The sequence below is a fragment of the Oxyura jamaicensis genome, chromosome 1 (assembly GCF_011077185.1).
Source record: "Oxyura jamaicensis isolate SHBP4307 breed ruddy duck chromosome 1, BPBGC_Ojam_1.0, whole genome shotgun sequence".
NCBI lineage: Eukaryota > Metazoa > Chordata > Aves > Anseriformes > Anatidae > Oxyura > Oxyura jamaicensis.
In genome coordinates, this window is record NC_048893.1 from 202,036,619 (window position 1) to 202,060,099 (window position 23,481).

At 46.4% G+C, this 23,481-nt stretch overlaps 1 protein-coding gene and 1 long non-coding RNA gene across 5 annotated transcripts in view; one reads left to right on the forward strand and one right to left on the reverse strand.

Annotated features, from left to right (window-relative positions):
- The window catches only part of WNT11 (Wnt family member 11), a 28,240-nt gene extending 14,638 nt beyond the window's left edge, over positions 1-13,602 (forward strand). For 3 of the 4 annotated variants that reach the window (XM_035330619.1, XM_035330609.1, XM_035330628.1), the window contains exons 4-6: positions 714-991; positions 2,453-2,745; positions 13,193-13,602. In XM_035330619.1, coding sequence (XP_035186510.1) covers positions 714-991; positions 2,453-2,745; positions 13,193-13,367 — 746 coding nt within the window. In that variant the 3' untranslated portion in view covers positions 13,368-13,602. The remainder of the gene's footprint in view (positions 1-713; positions 992-2,452; positions 2,746-13,192) is intronic. The other variant, XM_035330632.1, reaches the window with a different exon arrangement.
- Positions 13,603-18,518: 4,916 nt separating this feature from the next.
- On the reverse strand, positions 18,519-21,564 carry LOC118177273. The gene is made up of 3 exons (XR_004755734.1): positions 21,118-21,564; positions 19,577-19,649; positions 18,519-18,924 (listed from the first exon to the last, which is right to left on the reverse strand). It is a non-coding gene; the product is annotated as an uncharacterized LOC118177273 (long non-coding RNA).
- Positions 21,565-23,481: the final 1,917 nt, after the last annotated feature.

Here is a 23,481-nt window from a genome sequence, read left to right on the forward strand (position 1 = left end):
GTGGGCTTGAACCTGCACCAAAAGTCATGGGAGAACCCATGTGGCTGGTGAACAGCAGAACTGCTGGTTATTGCTGGCTCCCGGAGAGTCGTGGTGCACTTGCTAACAGCTGTGGAGCTGTTTTCAGGGCACTCAGATTTTCAAACAGCACATGCTACCCCTGAGGCCGCCCAGACAGCTCCCTTACGGGTCAGGGCATCCTTGCACACAGGGGCAAAAGGAAGCAGGAGAATTCATGGGGGGCTTTCTCCATCAGGAAACACTTCTTTGCCGTGCTGAGCAATAGCACAGGCTGCCCAGAGAAGTCGTGGAGTCTTCCTTTTTGTCAATACTCAGAAGCTATCTGGACATGGTCCTGGTCACCCTGCTTGGGGTGGCCCTGCTTCAGCAGGGGTTGGACCAGGTGGCCTGCAGAGGTCCCTGCCAACATCAACCATTCTGTGATTCTGTGATTCCTCACATGCTCCAAGAGCAGATCTCACCACATGGACAAGTTCCATGAGTCCATGTGCCTCCTTGCCCTGCTGGGATGTTGTTTCACAAGTTGAAGAGCTTTTTGGGGAGATTTTCTCCAAGCTGATGATGTCATGAGAATTCTCAGCTGCAGTGAGTTGGTGTGTTTGCTGTTCTGTGAGGCAGAGGTTATGCGAGTCTCTTTTGGGGAGACGTTTAGCTGTCCCAGGAGGCTGAGTTGGAGTTCTTGTCTCTTCCAGGCACAAGGGAGTCAGCCTTTGTGTATGCCCTTTCTGCTGCTGCCATCAGTCACACCATTGCCAGAGCCTGCACCACCGGGGACCTCCCTGGCTGTTCCTGTGGTCCCATCCCAGGTGAGACACCTGGACCTGGGTATCGATGGGGAGGATGTGCAGACAACCTCAACTATGGTCTTATCATGGGGTCCAAATTTTCAGATGCTCCCATGAAGATGAAAAAATCAGGATCACAAGCCAATAAACTGATGCATCTGCACAACAGTGAAGTAGGGAGACAGGTAACAAATCCACGAGAGTTATTGTACTTGTACAACCATCTGTAGTGGTCGGTCGCTCTGTGAGGTTCAGTGTCTCTATCAGCTAGCGAAAGGAGCAGGTTTCTCCCAGATTGCTCTGAACTCCTTTGGCCTGCTGAAGACTCTGGCTATATAACTCATGCTGGGACTCAGGAGGCCCTGAATGCTAACAGCAGCCCTCTAGAACCGTGGGTGGGACGTCCCATTGCCACCCTATCCGCAGCCGAGGAGGGCTCTGGCTTGCGTGGTGTGGTGGGGACGGGTCCCGTAGTGCTCTGCCAAGGGCGTTGCACATGCAAAGTGCTGTGTAAGCACGGAGGATTATCATCTGCCAGACGTGTCCAGCAGCAGCTGCCTCCCAGCCATCCCTGCATCCAGGAGGGCTGATTTGTTCCTTTCCAAACTGCTTCGCTAGTGATTACTCCCATATCTGGCAGAAGCTGCTTTTAACAGCTTGCATCCTGTGGGTGTGCCAACGCAGGGATAACGCTGACCATGCGTGGTGCTTGCCATGCACCAGGGAGCAAATCCCCGCCGCTGCCCTCCGTGCAGCTGGAGAAATTGGGGTGGGGGGTCTATAAAGGTGAGCCCTGCACCCATCACTGAAGCTTCAGCAGTTCCCAGCTCTGGTCCTACCACACAGCTTGATCCTTCCAGGGCTGCTTGCTCTCAGGTGCTGAAGCAGATAAAATTTGGAGCATGCTGAACTCATTGGCAGCTTTCTGTGTAGCTACCGGCTGAACTTACCTTTGCAGAGCACAACCCTTCCTCCTCTGGGTGTTTTTCTCTACCATTCCTTGCATTCCCTTTGTGTCTGTTTATTATTACTATTATTATTATTATTATTATTGCAATGCCTTGAGTTTTTGTTTTAATTGCAATGGGGAAATTTTCCTTTGGGACAGCGTTGTCATGGCTGGTGGATTCACCCTTTCCTGGCAGCATTCCCTGCCATTTCCTACAGTCGTAAAATTAGAGATGTACCGAAGTAAAACGTTTTTCTGGCCCCATGGCCAGCAGGGTAAGGGTGCTTTGAATTCATCAAAGCCTTGACATCTGTTACCCAATGCTTAAATCTGCAGGAGGCAGAAATGCATGTTATATATCTCTTTATGGATTGCTTTGAATTTCATCTCCTTGAGAATTTTAGAGGGTGTAAATGCAGCCCTGTGTAGATATCTCATCAAAATTCAAAGTACTCTTTGGTCTACTGGCTGCAAAGGTGTGAAAAGCACCTGGTGAAAGCAGTCCTGGGCTGACAGAGATCACCACGGAGCTGTGGGATTTCATTCCCTCTGCACAGTAGGTGCCCTAGCATGTGCAGAAATCAGAGCAGCAGTCCTTTTTTATAGCAGTCTCCATTAAGAAAGTATCTTCATTAGCAAGGTTGTGGGATATTTGGACTTAAGAGCATTTCCTAACTCCTGCCTTCATTTTTTGCAGGTCTTAAAAGCCTCTCTTGAAATGAAATGTAAGTGCCATGGAGTTTCTGGGTCATGCTCTATCAAGACCTGTTGGAAGGGCCTCCAAGAGCTGCGAGACATTGCATTGGACCTCAAAAACAAGTATTTGTCGGCCACCAAGGTTGTTCACCGGCCCATGGGCACACGCAAATACCTCGTGCCAAAGGATATTGATATCAGGCCGGTTAAAGAGACAGAGCTGATTTACCTACAGAGCTCGCCTGATTTCTGCATGAAGAACGAGAAAGTGGGGTCGCACGGGACCCAGGACAGGTGAGGGTTTCCACAGCGGGTGCTGACTGCACTCTGCACCCCAAAGAAGGAAGGGGCAGAGGGGACCGTGTATGAATAAGAGGTAAATAACTGTGGAGGTAGCACATGCGTGCAGGTAATGAACATCTTAACAAACAGTATGGTCCACAGATGCTTGAGGCTCTTTATGGTGTTGCAGCCAAGACAGGGCTGTAGACACCTTTTCCATTATACTGGCAGGTAAAGGAAACCTTTTGAAATCTTCTCAGAAAGCCATTTATGCAGCTCACCTCTGCAGGTCTAATGATCTAGCAGCTTATTTTTACTGAATTGAGTCCCTTTTGCAACCTTTGCTCATGGGATAAGGTGTTACTCTACTTGAAGGTTCCCCTAAGCAGGCAAGTGTTAATCCAATTTGGACCAGTGCTTGCAGGCAGCCTTAAAAAATCCCTGTCACCTACAAAGATTAATCTTTAGGATTTTTCTTCCACTGCCTTTTAAAAATCCTGGTATTTTTGTCTCGTGTTTATGCATAGGTATGTCTTCATCCCATTAGCACTGGTGATTTAAGGTCATCATACCCAAACCTCCAGTGGGCACAATGCTGTCCCTTCCACAGGAAGCAGACGTACATGTGTCTTCCCATGATTTGTTTAATTCCCTCTTTGACAAATCAGTTCCACTGGTGGGCAGCAGACCCTCTGACAGCCAAACAATCGTGTTTCCAGAATTTTGCAGAATTTCCAGGATTTTTGTTAAGTGGATACAACAACTGATATCAAGATGGCTTAATTGTTGCTATCTGCTGGCTTGGCTTCCTTCGGATAGTTCCTTAATTTTTCTTTGTGATATTTTGTTCTTTTCTTTGTTCTTTGTGATATTTTGTGGTGCAGTCTCAGGCAGTCACATTGCAAGGTGCATGCACATGCCCTTTTTTTGGGTGTCTTCATTTTAATTCTTATTGGACACAGCCGTGACAGTCAGAGCTTTGTATCCTCCACCAGGGCTGCGGGCAATGGCTGGACTGCCGTACAATAGCTCGTTCATTCCCAGGCCAGCGGTGGAGCAGTAATTAGCAATGAAGATGTTTATGAGTCACTGAGGACTGTAGGGCACTGCATGTGCCGAGATTGTTTTCTGAAGGAAAATGTCATAGAAGTGGAAGTGGTGTTTTTGTGGATTTGCATGGATTTTGACAAATTCGTGTCTTGAAAAAGGCCTCTTTGTTGGGACATGCTGTTTTGCAATGAAAAAACTGGGGAGGTTATTTGGAAATTGGTTTTATAGGAATTGCGTGAAATCAACAGGTTGTGTCAAAAACAAACCGAATTCATTAGAGATCTGCCAAATGAAACATTTTCCATGAGCTGAAATCCTTTTAGAGGGGAGGGAGGTGTTACTTCCTATTCATCTAATTTCATTTTGCAAAAGATTTCACCTTTTTATCCCAACTAGTGATGAAAAATACATAAAGATCTTGAATGATTTTTATTTTTATTTTTTTCTTGGGGTTAGGAAAATGTGTACTGCAGGCATCTGTTTATCCTGAGCTGGGCGACAGCAGTGATTGTGAGCCTTCCAGGCTAGGGTCCAGGGGAAGTGAGATTGAGTGAGGATTTAGAGGAGTGAGATATTAAGGCAGGAGGGGATGACGTTCAGAAGGAACCTGTCAAGAAATCCTCCTTACCCTTGGAAGTGCAAGATGACGATGAAGGAGGGGAGGAGGGCGAGGTAGACCTGTGTTGAGCTGTAGGTCTCTCTCAGGCTGAGCTGTAAGGTCATGTGCAGTTACACTCATTTTCAATGCAGTTGAGAAGATGCCCGGTGTCCCAAAATTGGCAAGTGTAACACAAGCCACAGCAGCCCTTTGTTTTAGAGGAAAGAGGTATAAAACCTCCACAATGAGAATTTAGAGGAAAGAAGTATAAAACCTCCACAAGGTCTTGGGTTTATTCTTCTTCCTCCTTTTCCCATAGATGCCTTTTTTCCTCTACATTTTTTTCTCTCACGGAGAGGGCATTTGATATATTTTAAATGCAGTGGCTCTGTTCCAGCTGCAGATAGTGGCTCATGACAGAGACAAGGAGCAGGAACACAAACAGGCTGCTGTGGGAGAGGGCAGGAAAAAAAAAAAGTGTGGCTTATGCTTACCCCAAAAGATGTAAAACACTCACATGGAAATAGCTCAAACAGGTTTTTTATTTTATAAGTCAAGTCCCAGAGGCGTCTTAACATTTTATCCTTGTGCACATCAAAATTTTTGGGGGAAATCCTGCTGTTTCCTACTAGGCTAATTTTTAAGGTCTTTTACAGCAAACGTAATCAAAAAGGGATTTTAGTGGTGGTCCCTCAGTTTGTTTTCTCTCTTCTCTTCTATTCTTCCACCACCTGCTTGTTCCCTCTTTGACCTCTTTTTGGTCATGAACATGGGTGTGGGGCTTCCTTGTAGGGTGTCACGGTGCAGAGCTGTCTCACTGTGCTCCGGGAGATCTCATCTTGGACAGCTTCAGCATTTTCCAGCCCCACTTTTTGCCTCTGAAGGGGTGCAGAAGGGAGATGTTCACATTAGGAGAGGTTCCCATTGGAGAGGGACACTTTTTCAGGGAGTGTAGTGACAGGACAAGGCGTAAAGGCTTTAAACTAAAAGAGGGTGGATTTAGATTAGATGTTAGGAGGAAATTCTTCCCTCTGAGGGTGCTGAGGCCCTGGCCCAGTCTGCCCAGAGGAGCTGGGGGTGCCCCAGCCCTGGCAGTGCCCAAAGTCAGGCTGGATGGAGCTGGGAGCAGCCTGGGCTGTTCCTGCCCATGGCAGACGTGTGGAATTAAATGGTCTTTAAGCTCCCTTCCAACCCAAATCCTTCTCTGATTCTGTGATTTTTTGATTCTATAGTTAACAACCCATTTCCCTGTTATTGGATTTAAAACATTCAGGTTATTGCATGTTCATTACAAAATGTGAGTTTTTTTTCATATCACGTGGAGAAAAACTCCTTTCTGCTCTCCCTCTCCCCATGTCTGGTGCTTGCTAGGAGCACTCTGGAAGCAGGACAAGGGTTGATGGCTTCGTTGCAACACCTTGGACATATTGGGTTTCCATGTATGCTGTAGGGAACAATCCTGCCCTGGCAGGTGGGTGGAAGGGATAATCTAATCAGTTGCTTCTATCTCTGTAATTATCCCTCACATGGCTCAGGCATATTGTGAGTTTTTCAAGCAGGAAAGGGAATCAAGTAACTTTATAGGGCAACCGCGTGAAAATCCACTCAGAAAACGTGAGCACAATTACTCAAAAGCCTTTCAGGGCTCTTCACTTCACTTCTTTTCAAAGCCTTATTCAGAATGAGCCTGAAGTGTTTTCTAAGACATCCCAGCCTTTCTTAATTCCACGTTGAAATTAGAAATGGTTTGGGAATCTGCATGCCTCCAAGCACTTGGGGTGTATCCAGATTTCAAAGCCAGGGAGCTGAACCCAAACCTGTGATTTGAAGCCTCACAACGCTTTGAAGTGCTCAGAATCTGATTAAGGAGCTGGGTTTTGCAACTGGTGTCCGAGGCTCCTGCAAACAGGCCTGCTGCAACCCGCGCTGATTGCAGCCAAACTCCGTGTGTTTGTTTGCCACCATCACCTTTTCATAGCGAATAAAAATCATCTGGAGGCAAATCTAAAGAAGCTGATCTGTGGAGCAGCATGTGGATTGTATGGCTTTCCGTACAAGTCAACCACAGGGAAATGCATATCATATATATATTCCTGTTTCAGAGCCTTCTTGGAAGAAAACACCCTATAACTCATCTTTTAACGAGGTAGTTCAGTTTCTCCTGCCTGAAAAATTTGTTATCAGCTTCAAGCAGAAGATAAATAATAGTAGATTATAAAAATGGGACCTCTTTTGTGAGAAAAGAAGCACAAGTATTAACCTTCTTTATCAGTAGGGTGCAACGTGTCGTATTTCAAAGGCTGTTTAAGGTCCCATAAGGAATCCGAGGCAAGGGAAACTCTGCCATGCATACAAAAGTCTCCAGCCCCCGAGGCCTTGCAGAGATTACTGAGCTGTTTATTACTGATCTTTCCCAGAGCAGCCTTGGAGCCAAGCGAATGCGGCTCCCTCCTTGCTGAAGATGGGAAGGAACTCTCTTAACGCCGCAGAAATCAGGCTTCAATTCTGTGCTGAAGCTATGCTGCTCAGCCACCACTCCTTAGCTGACCCTGGCGATGAATGTGGCCATCTTTTGGTGGTTGCTCCTTGCTCATGCCTTGGCTCTTTGATTTCTGCAATATAAAATATTGGTCTTAACTCCCTTCCAATGTGTTTTATGATGATTTCTTTTATTGGATAGGAACATGCGTGGAGTTAACTGAACATGCTGCTCAGAGGTGACTCATTTAGCTGCAAGGAGTTAGTGGCTGGTGGCTACCTCTTTGGCATTTTGGTGGTCCAGACATCCAGGCTGATGAAATACTATGAAGAAAGGACCCAACGTTATTCAGTGTTCAATGACATCCCTTCGTTTTGACCCTGTTAGTGTCCAGTCACTCTGCTTTTCATCTGCCCGAGTGCTTTGCATCGTGTGATTATGTGGGCCATGAAATTTCTTAGCAGAAGCACCCACACGTAGAGGGGGACGAGTGGTGGTTATGGGTAGACAACAGCATTTGGTGTTTGGTTTTTATTAGACCCTCCTTAAGTTTCCATTGCTCAGTGAGAGCACAAGGAATAATATGCTGAGCTTTGACTTTGATTTTGTTATAATTTGCATGATGGTTTAGCAACTTTTGGAACTGATGTGCCACCTTTTGTTCATGGGACTCAACAAATAATGAATATCTAGTAACAAACAATTCCTCTGTGAGTGTTCCAGAAGTTTAAACCAAAGAAAAGTCAGAAAAATAGTACGTTTCTTTCCTTCCACCTGCCATTTCCACCTTCCCAAGGTAACATGCTCGTGGCTGGCACCAATGTCAGTGGTTGAGCTTTTTCTCATTTAAGCCCCAGGGAAGTTTGAATCCTTCCCATTTTGAAAGACGTGAATTGGACCTGAAAACATTTGTGAATAATGAACTGGTGGTTGAAAGCAATTTCACATAGTAAAATTGCAGTGGACAGTGAATTTTGGGGAAAAAAAAAAAATAAAGCCAGCTCTCCTAAATGTATTTATTCCCTCTGCCTCAAACCAGTGTTGAGTTAGAGGACACCAGGGCTGGGAAAGACTCCACAGAGCCTGATAATTGTAGCAGTGAGACTGAACTGAGAATACCTGGCCTGTTACTGAAGGTGTTTATCTACTCTTACCAACAGCTTCTGGAACAACCTGTTCCAGAGCTTTACTATCCTTAGTATCCTTATATTTGTCTTAACCTGATTTTTATTTTTAATTTTTATTTTTCCAACCCAAACCAGTCGTTTCTTGTCCTCTTTCCTCTGCATATAAAGAACATTTGTTCCCTCCTTCTTGCAATAATCTTTTGTAGATTATAAGTCATCAGCCTTTACTCACTTCTCTAAGCCAGTTCCTACAACCTTTTCTGCTTTCTGAACTGCTCCTCTGACTCTCCTGGGAATATTCCCACATTTATCTGGATCTTTCTCAAAGTGGGGTGCTTGCTTTGCATTTTAATCCACTCTCACAAAACGCTCTCGGTTCTTTTTGCCCCAGCGTTATCCACAGGCTTGTAAGCTTGCTCTCTATTCTTTAATGAAAATACAGGCTGGTTCCAGGATCTCCCTTGACATCTCCTTGCTGACATGAAGTATTGATAACTCTCTTTTGTACGGTTGCTCAGTGTCAGTCTCCAGATATTCCTTGTGGATGAGAAAGCAATTTAAAAGTAGTTAAGATCCTGCCCTCAAAATCGTACATGAAATTGTGCGCTTTGATGTATTTTTAGCAATGCCCATTGTTTTACATACTTCCTGGGGGACTCGAATTATTTTTCTTTCCTTTATGTACTGCTGTGCAGCATGACATTACCGGAGCAAAGGGCACTAGAGAGACGACTAGGAACTTGATCTAAAAGAGAGAAAGGAAAGTATTTCTTTACACAGCAGTAGTGTCTTCTGGGACTTGTGGCTGCTGGAGTTCATGGAGACAGGTGGTTTCCCTGCGGTCAGAAAGGGATGAGACAAACCCATGGCCAACATGCCCACAGGGGGATCCTGCGAGGTCAAACAGGAATGCATCTTCTGTCATCCCTAACGCAACAGCCCAGATGCTGATGGAGTACGAGGGGGAAGACTACAGAAAGTGGCCAGATTTGTGTTTTCCTCTCTAAATAGCATCTCCTGCAGCCATTGCAGAGTGCTGGGCTGGGCAGGACATTTCTTATGTCCCTGTAAGCAGCTCCCACTTTTCAGTAGGACTTGGGGAGTGAGGTCCTGGTGGATGTCTAGCACGTCCCTGTTGCCATGTGGCATTACAGTGGGTGACACAGGACAGAGCAGAGCCCTGTTTGGCTCTCAGATGCCAGTTGGGCAACCAAAAAATGTCCTGACATGTGCTAACGGGACAGAAGTGAACTGGCAGTCACAGTGAAAGTATGTGACATCTCCCCATGGCTTTTAATGTACCTGCACTCTTGCAAGGCTCTAAGAAATCTGAAAGAGCAATCCTAAGCAGAATGGTACAAGGGGGATGGTTTCCTGGTAGAGGACTCACTGATCTTGCTTTTGACTAGAAAATCTAGCTCGAATTCTCCTAACACATGGTTCGGATGGTTTTAAGGAGAGCTTGAGCAAGCGGCCGTTCACTTTGTGCTCCTGTCCGCTGTACTTAGATTTCCAGCTGAAATTCCTTCTGCAGCTCACTGCAGAACAAAGCAGCAAACCTCCTCCCCCCTCTGCAAGAGAGCAAAATGGATATTTTAAAATGAAAATCCCCCAGGAGGTAACGGTGAGATGGTTTAGAGATGTGAGACGGGGAAGACTCTTAGAGGTGCCAACTTATCCTTGTCCTTCTGTGCCAGAGACCACCCCCGTGATGAGGCTCTTGGGGCTCAGGGAGTGATGCACAGCAGTGTTTTCACAAAAAGAGCTGGAAGGGGGAGTTTTGGACAAGCAGATAGGGCAGGATTTGTCCAGTCAGCAGAGCTGACCTCCTCCCTTCTTGCATGAAGGACAAAGCACCGTGGCAACGTGAAAGCCTGTTCCTGAGCCAGGACCTTGGCTGGGATTGTGGCCGAAGCATCGTTTTTCACCGGTCTTCCAAGTGCTGCTAGAGGTTACGGTGTTGTGTTAAGATGCAATCGCCTCTGTTCATGCTTTCTCTCCGAGACTCGGGAGGAGGGCATTTCTCCGAGTTGCTGGAATTGTGCTGGACCGGGCCCAAAACAAATGAGACTGAACTTAACCCATCAGCAGGGAGCCTGTTGAGATCGCAGCCGTGGGCTCTGAAAGCAGATGCCTGGGGGCAGCTTCTGTGGGTAAACTCTGGTCTTTGGGCTCCTTTGTCTTCCCCCACTTGCTTTTTGTATGGCTAGTTACAGCTGAGAAGCTAACTTTGTTTCAGTTTGTTTAAAAAGAAAGAAGGAAAGAAAGAAAATTAAGATAATTTACCCGTGACTATAATTTAAAACAGAGAACAATATGCCTGGTTAGTGGCATTGTCAGAAAAGTTTTCTAGAAACACATTTAGGTTCAGGATAGAGCCAAAAGCTTTGCTTTACCCCTTCTTCCTTCCAGAATGTCACCCCTCCTTGATTCAAAACTGGGGGAAACTTGGGGATTTTTGGTAAGATTTTGTTCTTTTCCTATATTTCAGGCTGAAAGGGATGGACACAGCTATGGGAAAGCCCATCTAGGTCATTTATTTCCCCTTCAAACCACAGGATTTGGGTGCAAGGAAAGGGTGATTCCCTGGACCCAGACAACAGGTGGAAGGGCTTTGCTTTCTAAAGGGGATAAATCTGACTCTCTGGTGGTGAAACGGAGCCAGAGTGGCAACATGTCCCTTTCCTTGGTCATTTTAATGGGCTTTTAGCACAAGGGGGCAGGGATACACTGCACACCCAGCCCCGTGTTCCTGCAGATTCACAGTCCTCAGCAGGGGAACCTCCACACAGCAACTTTTCCAGCCACCAGTAAAGCTCAGTAAGGTTGTCAAATTCCCTCCCCTCTTCTAATGTCACCATCCCTATATGTGAACCTTTGCTCTGAATATTTAATGCATTTACAAATACATTTATGAGGAGTCATTTGGAGGTTTCCTGGCAGAGGGGCCCCGGCCCCCAGGGCAGTAACAACGCCTTTGGTTCAGCATTAGGCAAACACACTTGGTGTGGTTGCAGACTTTGCCTTTGGTAGAGGCTTTCAAAGGTTTGTAAATATTTACACACACTCCTGAATGAAGGGGAGAAGGGGGGAGCCTTTAAAAACTGAACCTGGGGAGGAATGCAAGTCAGAAATAACAAACAGGAGGCCCGCCTGAGTCAGAAATAAATAAGAGAAGAACAAGAACAAAATCACAACACCTCATTAATCCCATAACTTCTCCTAAAGCATTACCTCATGAGGAATTCCTATAAATCTCATGGATTTGTTTTCATCTATTAATGGAGTGCTCAGCTCAAGCGTCCGAATTTCTCCTTTCCCTGCCCCGAACTGGCCTTAAGCTGTTTCTGTCCAAACTAGTCAGGCAGGATGAGATTTAGGAGAGAAGTCAGCAATCTCCCTGAAATCTTCAAATTACCTTTCTTACAGTAACGTCAAGTCTCCATTGAGTTCACAGCCTCACTGTGTTGGGTGCATAATGAGATCTTTTACCCTGAAGCATTATTGTCCAGCCAGGCATCTGACCAAACATGAATGCTTTCACCATGGGCTATCTTTACAGCCCCTGGAGAAATGGCATCTCCAGGACATGGTTCATCTCATCCAAAAGTCAATGCTTGTTGTGCTTTCATGTCTACCAGCTTGGAATATTTTAGGAGAACATGATAGCTGGTCTTTGAGAGTTGCTGAGGATCCAGCTCTTCAGTCCCTTCCAAGGCTTCTCTATGCTGGTGATCAAGGAAAAAGTTTCCCCAGTTCATGGGTTATTTCCAAAAACCTCAAGCCAGCTGCTTGCAAGCATTTGAAACAAGGGAACCCCACACAACGCCCGACTTATCCCGACGAGCCTGGCTTTAATTAAAAGCAGAAGCAAAACAAGCAGTGAAAGGCCGTGTGATATTTGGCGACTTGTCATCCTGTGCTGTGCTCCCGCTGTGCTGCCTGCTCCTGGGTCAGGGCTCGGGGTGGGACAGGGCCAGTTCCCTGGTTGCTTCTGCTGGGCTGGGACACACTCGGAGGGAAAAGTGCAGAGTCCGGCTCTGCTGGGATCAGTTGTAATTTCCCTGAGAGGTTCAGGGCTGAATAACGGCTGTAGGAGTCTGCTCAGGAGCTTTCCCAGCCTGGGATCATTGGCACGGAGCCTGTGCAAATAATCTCTAGCTGCAGGGTTCGTCCCCCGTGCTTTTCAGGTTAGGTAGTGCTGGACAAACACCGGTGTTAGTTCTTTAGGGCATCATCTTACCCCAGCTCCTTTCAGACAGCCTCAGAGCCTGCCTGGGGATACACTTTGGTAGGGATGCCTGGTTTATGGTGTGGTGAAGGTATCACAATAGCTTCGCTTCTTGGCCTACGTGGGAGCTAGTTCCTGCCCACCCGGGATGACAGGCAGCCTGAGTCCTTTGGAGGATGAACTGAGGGGCAGAAGTGGAATTTAATGTTATTTTGGGTGTCAGAGCAGGCGATCACAGAATCACAGAGTGTTTTAGGTTGGAAGGGACATCTGGAGGTCATTGGGTCCAAACCTCCTACCCAAGCAGGACACTATGGTCATAGAATCAGAACCACAGAACAGTTTGGGTTGGAAGGGACATTAAGGATCGTCTAATTTCAATGTCCTGCCATGGTCAGGGACACGTCCCCGGAGCCCAGGCTGCCCCCAGCCCCACGCAGCCTGGCCTTGGGCACTGCCAGGGCTGGGGCACCCCCAGCTCCTCTGGGCAGCCTGGGCCAGGGCCTCAGCGCCCTCAGAGGGAAGAATTTCTTCCCAAGGCCTCCCCGAAGCCTCCCCCCTGCCAGGCTCCAGCCGGTGCCCCTCGTCCTGTCCCCCCAGCCCTGACCAAGAGTCCCTCCCCAGCTTTCCTGCCCCCCCTGCAGGCCCTGGCAGGCCGCTGGCAGCTCTCCCCGGGGCCTTCTCTTCCCCAGGCCCACCACCCCCAGCTCTCTCAGCCTGGCCCCACAGCAGAGCTGCTCCTGAGCATCCTCGTGGCCTCCTCCAGGCTTGCTCCAGCAGTTCCCTTCCACCTGGAGCTCTTCTCAGCCCTAAGAGGGTTGCCCAGAAAAATGCAAGTGCAGCCCTGGGGTCTCTACCACCCTGCCTTCTCCCAGCACCTTGCAGAACCGTCAGACCCCAGCATCACCCCAGACAAGTGGTTGGGAAAGCCCTGCTGGCATGTACAACTGCTCACCACCTTTCCTTTCTTCCAGGCAATGCAACAAGACCTCCAACGGGAGCGACAGCTGTGACCTGATGTGCTGCGGCAGAGGCTACAACCCCTACATGGACAAAGTGGTGGAGCGGTGCCACTGCAAATACCACTGGTGCTGCTACGTGACCTGTAAAAAGTGCGAGAGGACTGTCGAGAGATACGTGTGCAAGTGAAAGCCCCTCGCTCCGCCCGGGAGCTGAGACGCCAGCGGCACCCCAGCACTATTCAGAGAAGAGAAAACATTTCCCTGACTAGGCGTCGTTCATCTTGTAAAGACACGGACTTGAAGACAGATGGTAGGAGGACAAAAAAATAAGCAATCATGCCACGTAAAAATGAGACCCCTAAAAAATGTAAAAAATGGAAGGCTTTCCCCCACCAATAAAATGCTCTCTGAGAAGACGAAAACTCATTTGGGATGGTATCTTCTTCCAAAATATTTCCTATGGTTGCCAATAATGTCCAGCCATCAAGTGCCTTAATATTTTGAGAAGCAAAATTAGAAACTTTCCCTTGGGGAAGAAAAGCAACACCTGTCTGAAAACCAAGGCTCCCACCTGCTTATGCCTTCTCACACATGTACCGAGTCTGCATTAGGACCATCCCAGAAGCAAAAACGCTACGACTGTTCAGTAATAACTGCATTTGTTGCCAAAGACTTCATTTTTAGCACGGAAGCATCCACTCAGGATGGTAAAGGTGGAAAGATTTCAGGTCCATCCCCTGAAATAACTAACCCGTTTTTAACCTTTCTTTTAAGCAGGTCTGTGACTTCCCAGTTACTGCTACAGGAAAAGCTGTCCCTGAGTTGTCTGGGCTGGATGGGGCTTCAGCCATGGAAAATAAAAACAACTATGGGATGCCAGAGACAGTGAGAATAGGGCACGCCGGGAAGGGTTTAATGGGGTCCTTGGGTTGTAGTGGAGCCATTAGGTTAAAGTACAAAAGTGAAGTGAAAATCCAGTGGAAAAAAAAATAAGAAAAAAGCTCCTGCTCTCTTTCTGTCTTGCCCTGTGGCAACTCACACTTGTTCTGCCACACTGGGCCATCCAGTCCTTAGGGAAAGGTGTCACTGCCTCTCTCCCCCTAGCAAAACTATTGACCCAGCCCCAAAAAAACACAGAGAGCAGAGCAGGTCCAGTCCTGGCATGCAGACATGCAGGGTAGCAGCTATTCCCCACAGAAAGGAGTGGGAACACATCAGTCCTTCGCGTGGCCCTGCCCTGGTGCAGAGAAAACCACTATGGGTGGCTGTACATATTTTATTTTGTATGCAGACATACAGAAATATTTATAAGATATATCTCGCGCTTTCCTCTACTCTTCTTCCTAGGTAAATATATCTATATACTATAAACAAGCCTTAACAATAGTATGAAATAAATGCTGAAGTTATTGGTGCAACAGCAGAATGTTAGCTTATTATGTTTCACGCAAGGACATTGTTTCCTACTTGGAAAGCAAACCCCGGTCTCCCTCCCAAGGACAGGAGAAGAGCATGGCTTGAGGCACTCACTGGCGTGTGATCGATAAGTTCCTGTATTCCCTGTTTCCCCAGCCTCTTTATTTTGAGCAGAATTAGCCAAGATACAGTCAAGATAATGAAACGGAGCACTCGGAGGAAGGAAGAGTCGCCGTTCTTGTTTTTTTTTTTTGTTCATCAGTTAAATATCCCAGTGCCCCCAGGGACAAATGTGACTGATGCTTCTCATGGGTGGGTGGCTTGTTTCTCACTCCTGAGTGCAGAGAGATGCTGTGCAGTGGTTTTAGCTCAAGTTAAGTTGCTTTGTTTCTCTCTCTCTCTCTCTCTTATTTTTTTTATTTTTTTTTTTTTTTTTGCTATGGGCATCTGCCTTTGTGTCCCTGTTAGGGAAAGGGACACCGGAGAGGGATGTCTGCTCCAGGAGAAGGCTGCAGAGGCTGTGAGGTCCTTCAAATCATTTTTGGAGAGGCTGCTCTCCAGTCGAAGTCCTATAAGCAGCCAGCAAACCACTTCTACACAAATATGGGGACAGTTTCCCTAGGGGGAAACACGGCCGTTGCCTTCCTCTGAATCCTCTTCTTTCCAACCAGCCACTCTCTAGGAGCCAACTGCTTCTGACTTGCCCCTGAGCAGCACTGTGGAGCTAGCACAAAATAGCATGATGGGCCGTAGAGCAAAATTAGCGATGTTTCATTCTCTAGCATTGTGTGCTATAGCAAAATTAGAGATATTTTTTTCTCCTCAGCTACTTTGCTTTGCTGTAATGGGTTTGGTCTCCTCCCTGCCTTTCCCTCCCCCAGCCCTGAGGAGGCAAAGAGAGGCCTTTGGTACTTTGTCAGTGGTTTGTGTTATTGTCACCCCATAAAAGCTGGTGGACTAAAATGTCTCCGCAGCACGGTGTGATGAGCGGTTGGGTGTCTTTAGGCTGACATGCAGACAGGTCGGTGGCACGAGTCCCACTGCTCTCCAAAGCCAGAATTTGGCTTTGTTTGATATTGTAAAGACAAAGTCAGCTTTCATTCTTTTAAGGAATTTTCTTTTTAATTCCAGTTTCTGACGAAGCCAAGGGATGTTCTGACTGAAGGAAAACTTGAGCATTTCAGTTCTGTTCTGTAATGACTTTTTCTTGCTCCCTTGCTGATGTCTTGAGTCTTTGGGCTTGGCACAAAAATAGATGGAAGAAATGCTCCGTATGCACATTGTTTTCAGCTGCATTTCACTCCTCCAATGTCAGGCCCTTGTTCCTCAGCTGCTTTTCCCATGTCAGACGAAATCTTATCTTTGCAGAATGGGAGAAGATGTGAGTAAGCCTACCAGGCATCTGCAGGTCCTCAGACCCCAAGGTGGGAAGTGACCTTTAGATGTTGAACTGAAATGGCTGCAGTGCTTGGAGGATTGTGGTTTGGTGCATCCAGGCTCAAAATCTCTTCTTGCTCCTCCCGAAATCCTTCACAACTGGCTTCATCTGTGTTTTGCCTCTTTGAGTCATTGAGGCCCCAGCCCATGTCCTAGGCTGTTGATCTATGAATCAATGCTGCTGCGCTCCTTTTGCCTTAACTCCCAAGTCTCAGAAACCTTTTTCTTCTCTGCAATGGCTGCACCCTGACAAGCACCCCAACACAACCCAGCAAATTAGGGTCATCTTGTTCCTGGTGTTCTGGGTGTTTTTCTCCTGGGATCGGCATCAAAGTGCAGAGAGGTTTGCCCAGAAAATCTGTGGGTGCCCCATCCCTGGCAGTGCCCAGGGCCAGGCTGGTTGGGGCTTTGAGCAATCTAGTGGTTGGAGGTGTCCCTGCCCATGGCAGGGGGTTGGAGTTAGGTGATCTTCGAGGTCCCTTCCAACCCAAACCATTCCGTGATTCTGTGAAAGAGGCCAGAAGAGAGAAGTGCTCTTGCTTGCAATTGCAATGCTCAGTGTGATGAGAGTCAGAAATGCAGCTGCCAATTAATTCTCTGTGCATGTATGGCCTGAAAGAACATTTGCCACAAACCAATTCTGCATGGTTTTGCAAGGAAAATGTATCCCTAACAGCAGAGCAACACCTCCCATACCAACCCCGTGGTAGCCAGCTTTCAACACTTTGCTCCGAAACACAAAGGTCTTTCAGCTTCTGAATGACATGGCTTTAACTAATGTGAATGTCTCTGTAGGGTGATGCTACAGTTCCCTCTCTCCTAACATGCCCTGCAAGATCCTAGCAGCTGGCATAATTTGGCTTAGCTCCACGTCCTACTATACAGCTCTGTTGATTTACATTAGCTGGGAAAATACAGCTGATATATTCCCATAAACATTACCATTTCAAAATATTGCAATATTACCCTTGAGGGAAAAAGACAAGCTATCTTGAAAAGTATTACGTCGGTGGCTTTGTAGCATTTATTCACTTGAAAAAAAAAATCTGTGGTTTAATAAAACAGCTTGTACTTAATGCTATTTCCAAATCTGAGGATTTAAACCTTGCACGCATCCAGCTGGCTTTATCCTTTCTGATGAATTCCCCCCATCCTCACCCCCTTCCAGCTTTATATCATTTAGGTTGCTCCCCAAGGCAGGCAAACAACATTCATTACAGAAAACTCCCATCCAGTTTTTTTTTTATTTATTTTAGTCTGCAAAGTGGAAAGTGTCTTCATCATGCTCAAGCAGGCACCCCACGAGTGTTTCATGTGCAGCTACGAAAGCCCTTGCCGAGGGGAGCAGGAGGGGAAAGGAGGCACAAATCTGAATACAATTAATGGTGCCTTTTTTTTTTTTTTTCAGGAGAGAGATATTAGAGTCCTTGAGGGGCTATGCCTGTTTCCTGCTAGAAAACAGAACCATGAGCATCCTCCCAGTGAGCCACGCATGCAGTGCCCAGCCCAGGTACCAGCCTGGGGAAGGTGCTGGGAGGATGCTCTGGAGGTGCAAGGGGATGAGGGCAGCAGGAGGAAAGCTCAGCTTTCCTGGGCTTTTCCTTCTCCTGCACCATCCGTTTGCAAATGGATTTCTGATGGGATCCTTCCAGGCATCAAACAGAGTCCAAGCAGGAAGCAGTGAAGCCATCCTGCATGGTCTGGAGTCCTTTTTTCTCCCAAACCAAAGTCCTAGCCAGTCCTTCTCCTTATCACACGCTCTACAACCACTGGCATAGCTAATCCTTGGTACCTTCACCCGACCACGAAGGATTTGCCTTCCCTGAGGTGAAACACCATCGTTTTGCCCACAAGAGCAGGCTGGACCCAGACTTTGTCCTCTTCAAGTGGGAGATGGAGCAGAAAACAAGATTTGGGAGAGGGGGGAAAGAACAGGAAACTTGAAATCCACCTGAGATTAATGACTTTAACATGCACAACATGTTATGTTTTGCTTTGTTTTCCCCTCAGGAGCAGTTTCATCAGTCAGATGGAGTTTTGATTAAATATTTCAGCAGAGCTATGGTTTATTCATCTAGAACAAAAGTTACCCCCTGTTCAGGGACGCAGCATTAGCTTTGTTTTCTAATTATAAGAGCAACAATAAAAATAAAAAATAATAACAATGGTATGCATTGTGGATGGTTATTTTTTTGTTTGTTTTTGTTCAAAGTAATAATGTGGTTTTGTCTGCCTTGTAAATATGAAATGAGTTATTTTAAAGATCATGTCTGTGTTACGTGGAGTTGTTTTTGTTTTTTGTTTTTACTCCTTTAAGTGGAATTTTTCAAGGTTTTTCACCAGAACCACATGGCCTGGAAATGTCTCCTAAAAAAATAATTTAAAAAAAGCAGAAGAGGGTGATAATCGAACGACGCCAGGAGCTGGGGCAGGAAGGGAAATGCACGTGGGGATGAACACGGTGCAAGAAATCTGCTTCGGGTCGCTCTGCATGGAGAATATGCCCATCCACACCGCACAGCCACAACCCGAAGGGGGACTGCCTGCCCTCTCCGAGCTAAACACGTGTGTAAGTGCTCCTCTGGACCAGGGCCAAAGTGCTGAAAACCTTGGGAGGACTGCAGGGCGGTTATCGATACCTCAGATCTCTCTAAGTGGTAACTGCTGACAAACACGGGTTTTTTGAAATGGAGAGGCACATTTCTTTCTGATTTCCTAGGGTTAATGCCGGGCCCCAGATTCACCCGGTCTGGGATCGGAGTTGTAGCATTGCTTGGTGGTGATGGACGATGAAGCTGGGCTGGAGCAAAGGTGGGAGCTGAAAATAAAAGCAGGTGAAATCAGGCAGGGGTCTATGCCATCTCCACATGTCTGAGATGAGGCAGAAAAAGCTGGAAGGGAAGGGGAAAAGCTTTTGGAAAAGCTTTGTAGCTGTAGGAACAGTGATGAGGACATCAGCAGGGGATGAAGTGAGGGCCTCTTGTCTCTCCCCATTTCTTGCCAACTCTCCCAACCCCATTTTTGTCTTCGCCTGGGGGCTCTGGGAGTGTGTGGCAACTCAGCTTCAGACTCCTGAAGCATCAGCTACTTTCTCTAAATTCACGTGGAATTTCAAAGGAAAGAGATGTTCCCCTCTCTTCCCGTCTTACTCTAAATTTTCAAGCTGTTTAGGATGAGCTGCTCTAAAATGGATCTTTATAAAAATCACTAATGGCAGCAACTGCACCAACAAAGAAAACCAACTGGTGGGCAGAGCTCAGGACAGAATCCTCACGTGTCTGGGAGGCTGATCAGGCAAAGGAAGATCCAAACCCCAGTTTGCTATGAGCAGACTCTGCAAGCACGCACCACCCACAGCTCCTTTCCACTCCACTACCTGTTCAATACGCAATTAACTTTACAAAGTGCTGCACGTGTCAACCAGGGCCAAGGTCAGGCAGGAAAACCGTCTCCTTTTCTCAACTCCAGCTAGACCAAATGCTCTGTCCGGGGCTGCTCTCCTCATCTGGCTTGGACAGATTAAAATACCACCTCCCTGCTCACCTCTGCAGGTGCTTCCTTCCTTGCTGCAGGCAGCGGGGAGCTGTGCGGAGCACGAGCTGGAAATATCCTTGCACTGAAAATGCAAAAAAAAAAGCCCCAAACCCTGCATATCCACGCTTGAGAAGCAGCCCTCGGCATGACGTAAAAGCGTCAACCTGACAGCTGCAAAGAATTGCTTGATTTAAGGCAGTCACAGCTCCCCAGCTCACCCTGACCTCCACGCATAACTCTTCCTCTGCTGCACGTAGGGCTCCCCTCGGCAGCCTGCAGGGAAGCATCTGGTGCCCTTTGAGGCTTTGCAGAGGACTGCAGGAGGGACGTTGGCCCCGCAGAAGACCCCTGTCCACCTAGGCTGGAAGGGGAAAGCCCAGGGGACACCCCAGGGTATTTCCAATAGCTCCAACGTTCATGCAATTGAATTACATCTGTACATCTGTGGATACTCAGGCACACATTCTTCTCTCCATAGCACTGGTCCCAAGGGCTCTGACAGGCCCACCATGGACTAACAAGCTGGGTGACCCTCCAAAATGAGCTCTGCAAAGCCATCTGTAAGCTGATCCTGCCTGGCACAGGCCAGGTCAAACCTCCAGACCACAGGATCCCCAAGTGGCTGATGCTTGCAGGCAGCTCCAGGTCCCTGTGGTGCCAGCCCTGCTCCAGCCGGGCCACCCCGAGCAGGGGGCCCAGCCCCACGCCCAGGCAGCTTTTGGAGACCTGGTCCTTACAGCCCCAAATCACCAAGATGGGCTTCTGAGTTAAAAAAGAGCTTTAGTGCAAAGTCCTGGGCTCTTGAAATAAAGTTCTTCACCTCCTCTGATAGCACCCAGATTTCTGAGTAAACCACCCCCAGATCCTGGGAAGTCAGATGAGATTTATCCTTATCTGGATGCCCAGTGTAGAGGTCCTTCTGGTTTAATGATTGGTCTTCTAATAAACCAGGCCAATAAGATGTTAAGCCTAGCTGGACTATGAGAACCAGAGCATGATCCTAAATAGCTGCTGTGCCCAGGATGATTGCAGCTGACATCTGTTATTTTACATAAATTGCTTAAATACACTTCTAAATAAAACAACAAAATACAACGGGTAATATCAAGTACTGTAAACATCTAAATGTGGCTGCTTAGATTCACTTTTTCCTCTTCTCTCCATTAGAGGGAACATTTTCATCTTGGGACTTGCAGATAATTCCGAGATAACCAAAGAAGTTAATTCTCATGGAGTTTACTAAGAAAAACAAACCATCCAAGCGCACTGTCCACTTTGTGGTTGCGACCAAATGTCAGACTCGAGTCCCCTGAACTTGACCCATATTGTTAATTGCTCTGGTACAAAGCGTAATTTTTTTTTTCCCCAGCCATTAAAGAGGCTATTCCCGATAATAAAATGTAAACAGAGAAACTTCAAAGAACAAAATGAATGCCATACACTAACTGTGTCTTACATGAGCACTGGATTGCTGGTAGAGGATTTCTCCCTGAAAAATATTTTCCATTCCCCTATGTGGTCTGGTGAACTGCTTAAGTGCCCTGGCTTACCTTTAGGAGACTTAGATAAGCCGAGAGATCTCCCTGCATAGAAATACACTGATCCTCTTCTCAATTTCATCCTTTTTCTCCTCAAAATGATCCTGGTCAGCCTAATGAGATTGACCTTGTTTCTTGTTGCTTATATCCTGCTAATACTTTTGAAGGCTTCTCTCAATGGTGTGTATATTGGATGAAGTACAGGAGAATAAGGGAATCGTAGAGAATAAGCTGAAATACTCCAAGGCCAAAAATCCATCACGCAGGGGCTGGCACTTCAAAATGCCTTTCAGGCACCTCCATTCAGTAGTGAGACTTGAGTGTCCGAGTGACTGATATCTTTCTTTGCCTTTTATTCTTTTTTTCAGCCCAGAACAGCTGGTTATTCCCAACTTTACAACTGGCATAAATGTGTAATTAGGGTAGATGTAAATTAATAGGTCCAGGAATTCACCTCAATTTTTCTTAAACAAAAAGAAAAGAGATTCCACAGATCTCAAATCTCCTCCAAGCTTTCCTTCTTGCCTAGGTCCCACGTTGTATCAGGTGCTCCCATGCGGACAGGTTGGAGAATCGTATCATGGAGCTTCAGGTGACTGCAATGAAGATGCCTACATCTGAGCTAACTTAAGCATCATCTTGCTGATGGATGTGTGCCAGGAAGAGGCAAACTGGCTGCATGTCCTCTGTTATGCTGCTTTATACCCTGGTATGGGATAGGAATATATGATTTTTTTTTTTTACCTGGTTTGCCTCTGAGCTCCAACTAGATTAATTCTGGATTATAACTCAGTCCAAGACTGGTTCTGCTGGGTTTCCTGCTAAAGGATTTTCCAATGCTTCAGCTGAGGCTAGGTAATAGAGCTATGAAGCTATGATATGTTACAAATCTAGTGGAGGTAGTTTTATATTTATCCTTGCCCTGTAACTAGGACAGACATAAAAAAGATTAAAGTAATAAAACCCAAAATAGAACACATCTTCTTGTATTTTTATTTTATTTTATTTTTTTTTTTAAGGACCAAAGTTTTCAACTAGGATTTGCCGTGACAGGATAAAGTACATTTTCAGACTCAGCTTCTTAATGGGCTACATCTGCTTAATGTAATTTTGCATCTGACCTGTGTGTCTTGTCAGATGCAAGCACAGTCAGGGCTGCACTCAACAGTACTCACTTTCTCTGGAATCAGATAAACTCAGCCCAATAAATTAGTTTTACTGCTCTCACTATCACCCTGTTATCATTGTGAGTGATTTAGTCTGGGCTTCCCAAACTTCCCCATTCCTTCCCAATGAAAGGAATTGAACCTCCAAAGTCATATATACATACACATGTATATATCTTTCCCTCTCTTTCCTTTTCTTCCTCTTTTTTTCTCCTTTTTCTTTCTCTCTCTCACTCTCTGTTCAGTGACATGCTGTATGAAGTAGTTCAGTTACAGTTTTTTAAAGTGCTTTTTTTTTTTTTTTTTTTTTTTTTTTGCTCAGAGGGAAGTTATTTAATTAAGAAATTGAGAAATTGTGACTTGGTTCTCAGCTGGTGTAAATCAGCAGCAGTGATTTATACCAGCTGGACATACAAATTCTGGTGTTTGGTAGCAGATTTTAGAAGGCTTACCTTGCAAAGTGCATTGGACTGTGCATTATATTAGCTACAGGAACATTTTGTAAAAATGCAGTTATGTTTGACACCACCTTTTTTTTCATATCCTTTATATCCCCACGTTGTCTGCATGGTTAAACCAGAGGAAAGATGGACTCGTTGAGGAGCAGAGCGGGAACTGGGTGATAATGGTCTAAGCTCCCTCCTACATCATGGGCAAGTCTTGAAGCTGAGGTGCTGAATATCCCATTCGACGTACTGACAGCTCACAAGCCCAGCTGGAGCCCACGGTGCTTTATGGGGATCTAAGGGGCCTCCAGAGGCAAGTGGAGCTGTGCAAGATGCAGCCTATAGGTTGGATGCTCAAGAAGGAAGGAGGTGGGAATACATTTGGAAATGTATTTCATTTCCTCAGGAAGACCGACAGATCTGTTCCTGTGGCAAATGGATTAAAGGAGTGACAGTAAATACATGGACCTCTGATTAGGGGCATCTTAGAGCCCAGATAACATCTCCTGCTCCTCTCGCAAGGCTAACAATGTCTGCCAGAGGGATAGTGGGACTGGCAATGGCCTAAACCACCTGGTAAACTTGCCCACATTTTGTCTATCAGAACTGAGAGTTTTAGGAGAGGTGGCAAGTTCTGGTAAGCTGTGAGGGCTACGGTTTGCACCCTGATTTTCTAAGTATATGAGCCTTTTGGGACATTCTTCTTCTGTCTTCATGAGTGGCTGTAAGTCTGTCCTCTGTCGATACCTTCTGATACCTCCCGA